This window comes from Haliotis rufescens, unplaced genomic scaffold (assembly GCF_023055435.1).
Source record: "Haliotis rufescens isolate VD_foot unplaced genomic scaffold, xgHalRufe1.0.p SCAF_16, whole genome shotgun sequence".
Classification (NCBI taxonomy): Eukaryota; Metazoa; Mollusca; class Gastropoda; order Lepetellida; family Haliotidae; genus Haliotis; species Haliotis rufescens.
In genome coordinates this window covers 4,060,383-4,075,511 of record NW_025963846.1, presented here as the reverse complement: position 1 = coordinate 4,075,511, position 15,129 = coordinate 4,060,383, and the positions used below count along the sequence as shown (strand labels likewise).

The following is a 15,129-nucleotide window of genomic DNA, read 5'->3' as shown; positions in this document are numbered from 1 at the left end:
TTTTTGGTGTTTTCACTTGTAATTTAGTATTGTGAAAAAGGTATGTGGAGTGGATTTTACTAAGGTCCATTGAGATGATTAGAGCTTCATATTGAAGACAAGTTGGTTGGTTTGTTGTTTAACGCCGCACTCAGCAATATTCCAGCTATATGACGGCGGTCTGTAAATAATTGAGTCTGGACCAGACAGTCCAGTAACCAATATCGATCTGCGCAATTGGGATCGATGACATGCATCAACCAAGTCAGCAAGTCTGACCACCCGATCCCGTTAGTCGCCTTTTACGACAAGCATAGTCACCTTTTACAGCAAGCATAGGTTGCTGAAGACCTATTCTACCCCGGAATTTTCACGGGCGGCGGTGTGGCATGTTTCGCTTGATTACTAATAATTAAATCGATGGCATATCATTGCACATGCTCAGAAGTAGGTCTGGGACGAGTCCAAATTTACTACCCGGTACCAAACCCCCTATTACTGGACCCTACCCAGGTACCCGCTGTAGGTCTCAAGAGATAGGTACAAAATGTATTTAGATACACGTTTAAAACGATCTTGTCATGCATACACTGAAGTTGACTGAAGTTTCATTTAACATATAAAAAGTCAGCAGGAATGCGAGCATAGTCAGAGAAAAATGCGAACATTAGTGACTTGTAGTGCAACCATATAGTTATAGATAATTTTGTCATTAAAGAATATATCACATGACGAACCACAGGTCCGGGTAGTCCTGTTGGTACACGGGTCCTTCTCAGTACCCACCTGCCCCGAGTACCCGAGTTACCCGTCCCAGCCCTACTCAGAAGCCTAATGTCTATTATAGATAGGTGAGTTCCACCACTGAAATCCGGAACTTTTAATTTCTTTCCAGAATAGTGAGTGAGTATGGTTTTACACCGCTTTTAGCAATATTCCAGCAGGGGACATCAGAAATTGGCTTCACCCATTGTACCCATGTAATGATGTTGGGAATCGAACCCGGGTCTGCGGCGTCAAGAGCGCACGCTTTAACCACAAGGCTACCCGACCGCCCCTTCCTGAATAGAAGTCGTTTATTATAACATGCAACATGCACTCTACAATTTGGATAAATGTAATCATCCAAACAGTAACCTTATTTGCATACCACAGGACTTGCAAGGTAAATTATTTGTGTTAATTCCTAATCTGGATGTGTATGTGAAACCGATACTTTTGCATCCGGTACAGCCATGCATTCCACCTGTTATATTTCATGTTATCCAGGAAGAGGCGTTCATTAAACCAATTAACGTGATTAAGGATACAGAAGAAGCACCATGACATTTGCTAAATCCAACCATGGACCTTTTCACACAACATGGAACTTCCACAAAGCACCAACACATACTTTCTGTAAGCAAAGTGATTTTATTGCTAAATTCACCACTAGAAAGTGGCATATTCATAATAAAACTATCAACAAACACTGCCGTGCGAATAAATGGAAAGTAACTCAAAAACTTTACAAGCCCACAGGGCTAGTGAGAAAGAAGACTTTCAAATTTCAATCTTTAAAACCTCGAAAAGGTTGTGCCAAATGTCCAGCTGAGCGATTTGACATGGGGGCATCGTAACGATAGATAATTTATAACATGTCAAAAAAATTATAGGCCCTTCGTGATAGTAGAATGATAATTTCAAATAGCCTTGTGCCTACAGGTGAGCATTGATATTCATCCTCGGTGAGGGAACAGCCTGATAGCTTATAGCTGTTCAACATTAACATAACATGTAGACTGTGATTTCAGTTGAGGCTAACATTTCTGCCTAGGAGCATTAACATGTACCCTTTTCTGAAGACAAAACAATACTTTTCACAACACTGTCCTTTCTGAATAACATCCAAATGATCAATGTTTATAAATATTGGGAAGCAGAAGCTAAAAATACAAGTTAAAAATTGCAAAAAAAATTAGTATCTTTACAGATCACGTTCAGAGCATAAACCAGTTACCATGGTGATATATATATTCATCTAGATGACATTTTAAGCAAATAAATACACCACAACTAGCAAAAGGACACTTGGGATGCTAATCATTATTAACATACATGCATAGGACGACTACACGCAATCTCATCTCCATCGACAGGGATCAGTAATATCATAAAGAGTAACAAGCAAACAAAACACTAACACCATGGACATGTTGGATGTTTGGAAAGTAGTCAAGAAATATTGATGAAAATAGAATCAGCCTTTCAACATGTTAAAGACACAGTATTTTCCAGTACCTGCTGACTAGTGGTTAGAAAACAGGGGCATGGATCTAAGCTCACTGATGTTGAAATACAGTGACAACCAACCAACCAACCAACCCAGTACTTGATTCAGAGCTGATGTTTAATGATAGCCACCTACAGTCAACCATCATTTTGGCACCTTGTTTTACACCAGTACTTTCCATTAAACACAAAATCACGAGACAAAACTTGGTTATTATCGAATAGTGAGTGAGTGAGTATGGTTTTACACCACTTTTAGCAATATTCCAGCAATATCATGGCGGGGGACACCAGAAATGGGCTATTATCGAATAATAATCATTGATCTGACTAAAAACTCACTTTTCGTAATATTTCATACTTCAATCAAAATATTTTCTTCATTGTTATGTAATTTTGTGACTGTGGACATGACCTTGGGGGTAAGAAAAGACGATTTAACGTCTCACAACAATGACAGTGTGTGTGTCAACTTGCGTGCTTTAGTCTGGGAATATCTACTGACATTTGCTGCAAACATGGGGCTAAATAGCATGAAGTCAAATAACAAACCCTGACAAGCAAACTAAATCCATTTTGAATGGCCAAGCAATGAGAGGCTGTTTCTATCGACCAATTAGACTTTAACTCTCATGGGTAAATTCAGGCTTGTTGTATTACTGTTATACAATCAGAGTTAGAAGTATGTTCTGTTGTCATGGTAACATAATGCTAGCCCATGTAGCCACGTTACTGCAACAAATGTTTTATTAAATCGACAGAGAATCATAAAATGAATCAATAATTGGGTAGCCTCATCGTGTATATTATCACCATGTGTATACAGGGTATGAAACTGCCAAAAATTTCAGCCAGACCTCAGGACTGGCTAGCTGAAATACTTGCCAGCCCTGACCAAAACCTGCCTGCCCACTATAATCATATGTTTCTCAGGATAATTGAATTAAAAATATGAAAACTGATTGCTTGTAGCATAAGCGCATCGCTAAATGTTAGGTTGTCTTAAAGCTAACAGAGTTTCTTTTTGGTTACATTTTATCATTCATCTTTACATGTGAATTAATGCTTATCATCGGGAAATATTTAGAATATTTTCACCTATGAAATATAACCAGACCGTCGGGCAGGGGGATTTGAAAATCTGGCAGCCCGAGTTGAAATCAACCCGTCTCGGACGGTCGGGCAAGCAGGCAGGTATTTCGAACGCTGGTGTATATTCTCAAAGCATCGATACAACAGTGAATCTTGACACCACTCAATTGAACATTATGATTCATTCCTAACCCATCCAAAGCCCAGTGCATTCAATTACTGTTGAAGCAACATAACATAGCACTGTAGAGCTGTGTGCACAAAAAGCAGTGGTTCAGAGATTCATGTCAGAGTGAGTGAGTTGGGTTTTTAACGCCGCTTTTAACAGTATTCCAGTTATATCACAGCGTGTCGGCTTAATGTGGGAGGAAAGCCCAAAGTGATGCAGGTCTGAGACGTTTACCACTTCGGTGAAACCCACGAGCACTAGAAACATAATTGGGGCGAATTGGGATTCGAACCCACAATCATAGGTTTCTGGCATGCCCAAGGGACGCAACTCTGCACAGCGAATCACGGCGCCTTAGACGACAGGGCCACCCGTGCCCCCGATTCATGTCAGAAAATGTGCAACAAACACTATCAGTTTGAACTTGTGAATATGGCAACACATGTCATGATTTTTCGTCTGTACATATTAATTATCATAACCGAGAACTTAATTTACCTTACCAACAAATGACCAACCCAATATGAATCAAAGCTAACTGCCATGACATTTGTTTGTTATTTAATGTACACCATATTCATAACAGCCTTGGTAATAGGGCTAACATCCGATTTACATACACATTTATCATGAAACCCTTTTTCTTCGGACATAAATTCAATTTATGACATTGTAACATTTTTAACCAATGTGACACTTGTATATATACAGCTGTGGACCACAGGTGTGAGGTCAGAGGTCACAACATTGACCTGGCGTGAGAAGGAAGTTGTTAGCTGTTGTCATAACAGCAAATGTGCTTGCTGAGCCAAGACGGATGTCTCAAGCAGACTACACAGTTTCCGACTCTATCTCTCTTGGGATATTACTTTCTCCGGCCGATTCCATGTTTTGCAGAATTAGGTATCCAAGGCCAACAAGAATCAAGATGACCAATAGAATTATCCATACTGGGAACCCCTTGGACTTTGGTTTTCTGTAAATAAACATTTAGGTGATGTTCAACTCAGAATTCAATAACTAAAGTAATTTGTAATTTCATATGAAGCTTTACCTCCAAAACCCAGTACAGATGTATTAAAAGTGAGTAATTTTTTATTTTTTTTCAAATATAATGCTTTTGTCACGAAGTAAATAAACAAATATCAAATATTTGGTTCTCTGTGGAATCTATTCTAATGGAACTCACACTGACCAATCTATCATATGCAAATTACACGACTTGTGTAAGCATTAACTATGATATTTTTACATGGAAGTATAACAGTGATCTGTTTTGAAGGCATTGGATGTGGGAGACAGGTATAAACAGTTCTGTTGAGAACTCACGTCGTGGGTGGTGGTGCAGTGCGAGTTTGACGTGACGTGGTGGTGGTCACGCGCTCCTCCAACTGTACAGGTTTCCCCCGTGGCGGCGTGGCTGGCATCGGTGGCACTCTCCGTCGTGGTTCATTCCTTGTTGGTCTGCTGGCAAAAAATTACAAAGTTGGTCACCAGACTCGGTACTGTACACTATAAAATATCCATGTCTTTACTTGTGTTGTTATTGTAACCACAAAACATTATCTAGAGCAATACATAACAAACTCAACTGACGTGTGAACATCAACCCATTTCATTCCGGAAGTCAAGTAGTAAGCGGTAGCCTGGTGTCTGGTACAATAATGCATATATGATGTTTCTTTCCGTCAAAAAACAACCACGTGCTCTTTTTGAGCAATTCTTCCCGAAAAGCCTGCTGTAATTTTGGTTGTGTTTCATTTGTGGTAAGATTATTGCACTTGTGTGGCGATGTGCATGCATGCGTGCGTGCTGCTTGCTGTTCTAGTCCGTACTAATGCATATTTTATAGTGCTAGCCCTATGAGATACCATTTTGTTTTAGCCCCTTAATGATGACCGCCAGGCAGGGTAACAACAAGTACCATCTTTTAACGACTTTTGGTATGATGCCCCTTGGGTTCGAACCCTCGACCGTCTGCCCTCTGGAAACAAGGTCTACCATCTAGACAACGGAGGTGGTCGTGTTGCATTTGACCAGTCTCTGGTACCTGTATCAGATATCAACTGCCGCCTTGTTTGAAAAAAGGGTGAAAAATTACTTTGTTTTTTTCCCCCAGCCATAATATGATGACTTGTATAACCGACTGATGACAGTGACTGACAGCAAATACAGCCACCCCACTAGGGAAGTATTCAAACTTAATTCACATTGGCTGCAACCGAGAGCTTGCCACTAGAGCTGTACTAGTTTAGACAATAGGTTTTTCCAGCATTAGACAAAGCTCATATTGGTTGTATCTTATTGTCAAGGGAATGAAGGGATATGTCCCTTTAAAATTTAAGTTTCCGACAGTATAGCGCAATTAATTGATTTCGACAGTGAGACTGATCTGCATTATGACCGACGCAATGGAGAAATTATATTCCGTATTTTTTACTTAGATGCGCAGGTTTTCTCCATCAGGGCAAACCCAATTACAGGTCATAGCCAAAATTGACACAAAAAGAATTGAAACATAAAGGAAACAAGTGCAGATAACCTGGGAAGTACCCATGGTTTGATGACATCAAGCCCACAAAAGTATGACAAATTGAAAAGAAGTGAGTGAGTGAGTGAGCATGGTTTTACGCCTCTTTTAGCAATATTCCAGCACTATCACGGCGGGGGACACCAGAAATGGGCTTCACACATTGCACCCATGTCAGGAATCGAACCCGGGTCTTTGGCGTGACGAGCGAACACTTTAACCACTAGGCTACCCGACCGCCCACAAATTGAAAATAACTCAAAAACAGGGGTTAGTTATGTAGTGTGGTAAATAAAGCTTAGAGGTAGTGAGTGGTTGATGTTATGTGAATAATTTGTTTGTTTATTGTTTAACGCCACACTCAGCAATATTCCAGCTATATGACATCGGTCCCTAAATAATGGAGTCTGGACCAGCCAATCCAGTGATTGACAACATGCATCAACCAAGTCAGCGAGTCTGACCACCCAATCCTGTTAGTCGCCTGTTACGTCAAGTAAGAGTTAGTCAGACACATAGAGAATCTCACCTTCATGTCTTTTGATATCAAATATATCAACACGAGTTGTGGAAAGTGGAAAAACTACAACGAGTGTTGACAAATCAAAAGACACGAGGGTGAGATTTTATTTATCATTCAACATCATTCTTCCAACTTTTTCAGTTTGTAGACGGTAATAAGCAGTGTCTTAAGTGTGTAAAGTACTGCTAACAGCTTCAGTAGCAGAGCCATTAGTGATAGTCACAATGGTCTGCAAATCATTGTGATGCAATTTCATTGCAGCAGTATCTACAAGGACACTGAGGACAGCGGGGGCTGATATGGTGCATGAAAGCTAATGATCAAGCTGAACATAACGTGATGCCACTGAACTTGTTTTTAGAACTTATTTGGTAACATGAAAAAAGTGCCGGAGCACCATAGCTCACCTGTAGTCAAAATTTTAAAATATCAACAAAGGCAGTTAATGAACAGCTGCTGTTTACATCAATGTTGAGATGTTTCTGCACACATTCTGAAGACTAAACATGCTTAAAAACGATCACTGAATGTCATCCCTACATGTCAAAGTTCAGCTTCATCAGTCCGACAATTTCAGAGAAAATCTTTACAGAGCCAAATACGAGAATCTAAGAGTTATGTCAAACACAAAGGTCAAAAATGTACAACTGTGAGAAAATGGAACATTGAGACCATATTGCGATATGTATCCCGATATATTGCATAATTCTAAATTTTGAATTCAGAAACAATTTGAAACAGCAGTTTATGAACTGAAGTTCATAAATAGAAACAAAACAAGACAATGGTACAACCTAATGTTTACTCATTCAATAAATAGGCATGGATGCACGATCCGGATTCACCCTTTGGGTATTTGGCCAGTGTATAACATAGAACACATGATAAAAATTGCCATTTGAAATCAACCGAGCATTTAGGAATGCTATTGTGATACGCATAATGGATAGAGTGAACCTCAATATACTGGTAATACCACGCACCCGTATCGAGTCCCACAGGTGACTTCTCACTGAATACAGGGATTTATCTGGACTTCCATACTTAGTGCCTCTTTATCCTTGTTAGTCTTGTTAGCTATTAAAAACAAGTCACCTGTACTAGTCTAATATTGGATATATAGTCAGCATCACCTGGATAGGTAGTATCACCTGTACTAGTCTAATATCCGATATGCCGTCAGCATCACCTGGATAGGTAGTATCACCTGTACTAGTCTAATATTGGATATGTAGTCAGCATCACCTGGATAGGTAGTATCACCTGTACTAGTCTAATATCGGATATGCCGTCAGCATCACCTGGATAGGTAGTATCACCTGTACTAGTCTAATATTGGATATGCCGTCAGCATCACCTGGATAGGTAGTATCACCTGTACTAGTCTAATATTGGATATGCCGTCAGCATCACCTGGATAGGTAGTATCACCTGTACTAGTCTAATATTGGATATGTAGTCAGTATCACCTGGATAGGTAGTATCACCTGTACTAGTCTAATATTGGATATGCCGTCAGCATCACCTGGATAGGTAGTATCACCTGTAGTAGTCTAATATCGGATATGCCGTCAGTATCACCTGGATAGGTAGTATCACCTGTACTAGTCTAATATCGGATATGCCGTCAGTATCACCTGGATAGGTAGTATCACCTGTACTAGTCTAATATCGGATATGCCGTCAGTATCACCTGGATAGGTAGTATCACCTGTACTAGTCTAATATCGGATATGCCGTCAGCATCACCTGGATAGGTAGTATCACCTGTACTAGTCTAATATCGGATATGCCGTCAGCATCACCTGGACAGGTAGTATCACCTGTACTAGTCTAATATTGGATATGCCGTCAGCATCACCTGGACAGGTAGTATCACCTGTACTAGTCTAATATCGGATATGTAGTCAGTATCACCTGGATAGGTAGTATCACCTGTACTAGTCTAATATTGGATATGCCGTCAGCATCACCTGGATAGGTAGTATCACCTGTACTAGTCTAATATCGGATATGTAGTCAGTATCACCTGGATAGGTAGTATCACCTGTACTAGTCTAATATTGGATATGCCGTCAGCATCACCTGGATAGGTAGTATCACCTGTACTAGTCTAATATTGGATATGCCGTCAGCATCACCTGGATAGGTAGTATCACCTGTACTAGTCTAATATTGGATATGCCGTCAGCATCACCTGGATAGGTAGTATCACCTGTAGTAGTCTAATATTGGATATGTAGTCAGTATCACCTGGATATGTAGTATCACCTGTAGTAGTCTAATATTGGATATGGAGTCAGTATCACCTAGATATGTAGTCAGTATCACCTGGATAGGTAGTATCACCTAGATATGTAGTCAGTATCACCTGGATATGCAAGTCAGTATTACCTAGATATGAAGTCAGTATCACCTGGATATGTAATTCAGTTTTACCTAGATATGTAGTCAGTATCATCTGGATATGTAGTTAGTATCACCTGGATATGAAATTCAGTATCACCTGAATAGGTAGTATCACCTGGATATCTAATTCAGTATCACCTAGATATGTAGTCAGTACCACCTGGATATGTAATCATTATCACCTGGATATGTAGTCAGTATCACCTGGATATGTTTTTCAGTATCACCTGGATATGTTTTTCAGTATCACCTGGATATGAAATTCAGTATCACCTGGATAGGTAGTATCACCTGGATATCTAATACAGTATCACCTGGATATGTAATCAGTATCACCAGGATATGTAGTCAGTATCACCTGGATATGTAATCAGTATCACCAGGATATGAGGTCAGTATCACCTGGATATGTAATCAGTATCACCTAGATATGTAGTCAGTATCACCTGAACGGGTAATATCACCTGGATATATAATTCAGTATCACCGGGATATGTAGTCAGTATCACTTGGATATGTAATTCACTATCACCTAGATATGTAGTCAGTATCACCTGGATATGTAGTTAGTATCACCTGGATATGAAATTCAGTATCACCTGGATAGGTAGTATCACCTTGATATCTAATTCAGTATCACCTAGATATGTAGTCAGTATCACCTGGATATGTAGTCAGTATCACCTGGATATGTAATCAGTATCACCTAGATATGTAGTCAGTATCACCTGAACGGGTAGTATCACCTGGATATGTAATTCAGTATCAACTGGATATGTAATTCAGTATCATCTGGATAGGTAACTCAGTATCACCTGAATAGGTAGTATCACCTGGATATCTAATTCAGTATCACCTGGATATGTAGTCAGTACCACCTAGATATGTAGTCAGTATCACTTGGATAGGTAGTATCAACTAGATATGTAGTCAGTATCACCTGGATATGTAATTCAGTATCACCTAGATATGTAGTCAGTATTACCTGGATTGGTAGTATCAACTAAATATATAGTCAGTATGACCTGGATATGTAATTCAGTATCACCTAGATATGTAGTCAGTATTACCTGGATGGGTAGTATCAACTAGATATGTAGTCAGTATCACCTGGATATGTAATTCAGTATCACCTGGATATGTAGTTTCACCTAAATAGGTAGTCAGTATCACCTGGATATGCAGCGTTAGAAACTGGCACTGGTCCTGTAGTCCTTGCCAAACTGCCCAATAGTTTAGGTATCATAAGGACTGGTAGATATTTGCCATTTTAAAGGGTTTTGCTATATGTTATCATTTTCAGGACTATTGGACTAAAAATGTTAGTTTCTACCACTGGTATGCTGTCAGTATCACCTGGATATGTAGACAGTTTGATCAAATAGAGCCAACTCATTATACTTGCTGTCAGAACTGATATTCAAATGCCTTCTGTCTGAATACTAACACTAAAAGTCTGATGATGTCATTACCAGAAAAAGACCCATCAACGCCCTTGTCCAGCTGCCTGTGTCTGACACTGGCTGGGATACAGTTTGTAACAAAGAGACCACCAATGTTTCAGCAAAAAGTCAACTCACCTCACTGGGGCTGGTTTTTCTGAAATAAAACATTTATCACAATGTCAGTTTTCAACAAGTCAATTTTAAGTAAAATATTCATGATAAGCTGATGATAGTGATCTACAAGTCCTTTGCTAAGTTTGCAGGGTTGTATCGGATGCAAACATTGTGTCTGATACAATATGTCGAGAGTGGGCACAAGTATTGATTTACCCCCTAAAGATCATACCCAAACTAAACAATTTTCCCCAACTTAAATTTTCCTAGATTTTTACTATGTTGTAAGGGGATGTTTTCTGTTCATGAAACAGGAGAAATAATTTCTGTTGCAATTTGTGGTGGGTTTGGTAGGATTTGATACTATATTGACTGGACTAAAGTAACACGCACTTCGAGTCACAAAAGAGTTGTGTTGTGTGAAGCATAAAAACTATTCAATATTGTCAAATCTTTTCTAATTGAGGATCAAAATTTTATTTTTTTACTGTTTAAAACTAGTAAACAAAAAAACTGCTAATATATGAAATCAAGCTTGAATAAGTTTCTGTCAACTTTCTGTGATGCCAACTTCTCATTCTCACCTTGATACTTCTCTTCTTCTTCTTCTTCTTCTTCATCATCTTCGTCATCTTCGTCATCATCAGGAACCTCCTCGTATTTTGGCTTACTCACTTGGCCCAGCACAAACTTACGAAGCTTCTTTTCATACAGGCCTCGTGTAGATTCTATGTGGGGCAGAATAATAATTACAGTCAACTACGGTTATACTAACTCAAAGGGGCCACTCATTTTAGCTTGTTACAACCGTAGTACATTAGAAATATACATACAGCAAATGGCCGGGACCAAAAAATCAATTGTTATAACTGTCAGTTCGTTAAACATGTTAAAGCATGTTTGTTATAAACATAGTTTACTGTGTACATGTATTTCACATACCATGGCTCATACAGATATGGAACATGAAAAGGCCTTTTGCTTTCAACTGTCACTGTCGTTTCAGGGCTGTTTTGGTTGGGTTATTATCCCTAGCCTGTCAATCTCTGGGAATGTGTGTGTTGTTGTTTTTTCAAAGAGCATAATTTGGTTTTAGAGAGTAACAAGTTTGCAATACCTAATTGTTTTTAGAATTATCTGAGTGTTCTTTGTGAAACATAACTTACTGACGATAGGGCCAACATTCACACCATACTGCCGAAGCTTCTCACTCAGCTCTCGATCAGAGAGAGTGGCGATGTTGTCAGTTGGTGCCATTCTGGAAAGGATGGGAGGTCTGAAATAAGTAAAAAAACAAAGGATAAGACACAAATCAAAAAATTGTTTTTTAAGCAATATGGTTTCAAATATTTGTCGAGGTAGATTTTATTTCTTGGTTATCATGGTTATGAATAATAACATTGTCAGCTTGATTTTTCTGTTTGTTTTATATGCTACAACCAGTAAATACCTTCCATTTAAGATCTGACTATTGTTTTGTTTACATGGACGTACAAACGTGAACACCAGTGTGCACACCAATAGTGGACTTACTAAAGTGTGCACAGATATTTACGTTAATACCTAAAAAAAACACCAAAAACAAACATTGATGTAAAATCTTATAAACAAAAATGGCAGTAAAAACTTCACATGCCTATTTCAATTAAAAAAATAATCATGTAGACCACGACACAAAGTCTGCGCTTAATGTTGTTCAGCGCAATGATGCAACACAAGCAATGAAAGTAGCTGTCAGCTGCGCAATAGTGCACCTTTCTCACTAAATAACTTAGCCTGGACCACACAAACCAGTGACTAAATATTGGATGAAACACAATGAACCTAGTAACTGAGCCTGACTTGCAAAGATCTAGAGAGAATTTTGGTTGAATATTTACAAAGAATTGAATGCTGCATGTCCTCACAGATTTTCACTAATAATAATATTGGCTGTGTCCAATTCTGTCATGTGCTGATTTGATCAGTGAATAAAAAGGCTAGTCCACATCAAGGCTTGACAAACATGCTGGTCAATGTGGCAAATGCTTGTGACACTTGATGCTGAAACCATTGGCCCAGATACCAAGTGCAATATACAGAGATGTTGCATTTACATGGAAACTGTCTTTACAAATTGACTTATAAAATATAAAGCTGAAAAACCTTTGAGTTGTTGATTATAAGTCGTGAGCAACAACTCTTGACTACAGTTTAATAATAATGTTGATGACTTCCTTCTTTTGTGTTGTTCTGCTGATATTATCTAAACATGATCAACACACATGGATGGAAAGAACACTATTTATAAAGTGGCTCTCAATGACTGGATTGTCTGGTCCAGACTCGATTATTTACAGACCACCATCATATAGCTGGAATATTTCCGAGTGCGGCTTTTAACATGTTAAACAACAAACATTGTGGACACATCATACTGATTACATATCCAGGTGATACTGATTACATATCCAGGTGATACTGACTACACATCCAGGTGATACTGAATACATATCCAGGTGATACTGACTACATATCCAGGTGATACTGACTACACATCCAGGTGATACTGACTACATATCCAGGTGATACTGATTACATATCCAGGTGATACTGACTACACATCCAGGTGAAATGATTACATTTCCAGGTGATATTGACTACATGTCCAGGTGATACTGATTACATATCCAGGTGATACTGACAACATATCCAGGTTTTTCAGACTGCATATCCAGGTGATTCTGACTACATATCCAGGCGATACTACCTATCCAGGTGATACCGACTACATATCCAGGTGATACTGACTGCATATCCAGGTTTTACTGACTACATATCCAGACTGACTACATATCCAGGTGATACTGATTACATATCCAGGTGATACTGACTACATATCCAGGTGATACTGACAACATATTCAGGTTTTACTGACTACATACCCAGGTTATAAGACTACATATCCTGGTGATACTGAATTACATATCCAGGTGATACTGCCTACATATCCAGGTGATACTGACTACATATCCAGGTTACACAACATATCCAGGTGATACTGACTACATATCCAGATGACACTGGCTACACATCCAGGTGTTACTGAATTACATATCCAGGTGATACTGACTACATATCCAAGTGATAGTGACCACATATCCAGGTGATAGTTAATTACATATCCAGGTGGAAATGACTACTGTCTACATATCCAGGAGATACTGACGACATATCCAGGTGATACTGACTACATATCCAGGTGATACTGACTACATGAAAGCCATGAGCCATGAAATTATTGTGACTGCCCCAAAACAGCCTTAAGAGTGTCTAGAAAGTCTTGCAACACCCTGTTGACAAGATTACCAAGGATCAAAGCTACTTTTGCACTTGTTATTTTTTGTAAGAGAGGAAGCAGTGTGATGAAATGGCAACTCAGGGCAGATTTTATACTATAGACGCATGTGTAGTAGTTGACAAGGAATGTTGGAGGAGCAAGTTTATACAACTGTACAGACTGACTGGCGTATGTCTGGACTACAAAACAACTTGACTAGATCATCTTGTCAGTAACCTAGCAGACATATCAAGGTGTGTCAGCTAGGTTACTGAATTCTCCTGATTCGACTATTGACTTCGAGTGACAATGTGTAATTGAGCAAACAGGATGGGTAGGATTATTTATGAAATCATGCATCTGGCTGGTTGACAATGTGTTGAAGTGAAAAAAGGTAAATACCTCCTTACATTTTTTGTTTGTTGTTAGTCTGCAAAAACAACTGTGTCATGAAACTATTGCGAGTGTGTGTCACTCACAGTTTTCACTGGACTTTCCCGTTCGCAAAACTTTCCCGATTTACAGTATCCAGGTGATACCGACTACCTATCCAGGTGATACTGACTACATATCCAGGTGATACTGACTACACATCCAGGCGATACTGACTACATATGTAGGTGATACAACTTCATATCCAGGTGATACTGACTTGCATACTGTAAGTCTGGCAAGTTTTGCGAACAGAAAAGTACTGCGAAAAGCGTGAGTGATACACACTTCCAATAGTTTCATGATGCAGTTATTCTTAATACTCAAAAAGGGACATTTTCCCAGTATATACTATAAGCAGAGAGGACCAAGTCTTACCATAGATTTAGCCTTAGGCCTTATAATTGATTGTGTATATATTTTTTCTCCAAATAAAGCAGATAATTGGCAATAATTAGTAATTAATGATAAAGGTAAAGGTAACATCATGAACAATGCTTCTTAGAGAAATATTTGACAATGTGACAAGCTGAGTGTACTTTCAGTTTCACTTTGTCGCACAAACTTTAGAATTGAACAAGCCCTAAGTTCAGCTGAACAGATTCCAATTTTCACCTCTTTATGAATATCAATAAATCGATTATGGTCGAAAAGCTTGTCGTCAGCAATTAAATATGGGATACAAACCGTTAATTGAATCAAAACGACTAGTTTGCGTAGATTCGTGAAGGGGAAATTACGTCGCGCCTGTACCGATGTACTTCCAGGTCATATTCAGAAATGGCGCGACAGTATATATGACCTTTACATTGTACAACGGCAACTACGGCAACTCCGATTGGTTCA

At 38.9% G+C, this 15,129-nt stretch overlaps 1 protein-coding gene across 3 annotated transcripts; it reads right to left on the bottom strand.

Annotated features, from left to right (window-relative positions):
* Positions 1-1,372: 1,372 nt before the first annotated feature.
* Positions 1,373-15,095, bottom strand: LOC124144265 (emerin homolog 1-like). Of its 3 annotated transcripts, none has more exons than XM_046513594.2 (6): positions 14,971-15,095; positions 11,699-11,808; positions 11,117-11,260; positions 10,554-10,572; positions 4,841-4,978; positions 1,373-4,487 (listed from the first exon to the last, which is right to left on the bottom strand). In XM_046513594.2, the coding sequence occupies exons 2-6, from the start codon at positions 11,787-11,789 to the stop codon at positions 4,343-4,345; spliced, it is 537 nt and encodes a 178-aa protein (XP_046369550.2). In that variant the 5' UTR covers positions 11,790-11,808; positions 14,971-15,095; the 3' UTR covers positions 1,373-4,342. The 3 variants fall into 3 exon arrangements, with proteins under 3 accessions (XP_046369550.2, XP_048252758.1, XP_048252759.1); XM_048396801.1 differs by lacking the exon at positions 14,971-15,095 and adding an exon at positions 14,262-14,317; XM_048396802.1 differs by lacking the exon at positions 14,971-15,095 and adding an exon at positions 14,262-14,317 and having other exon boundaries at positions 4,841-4,975.
* Positions 15,096-15,129: the final 34 nt, after the last annotated feature.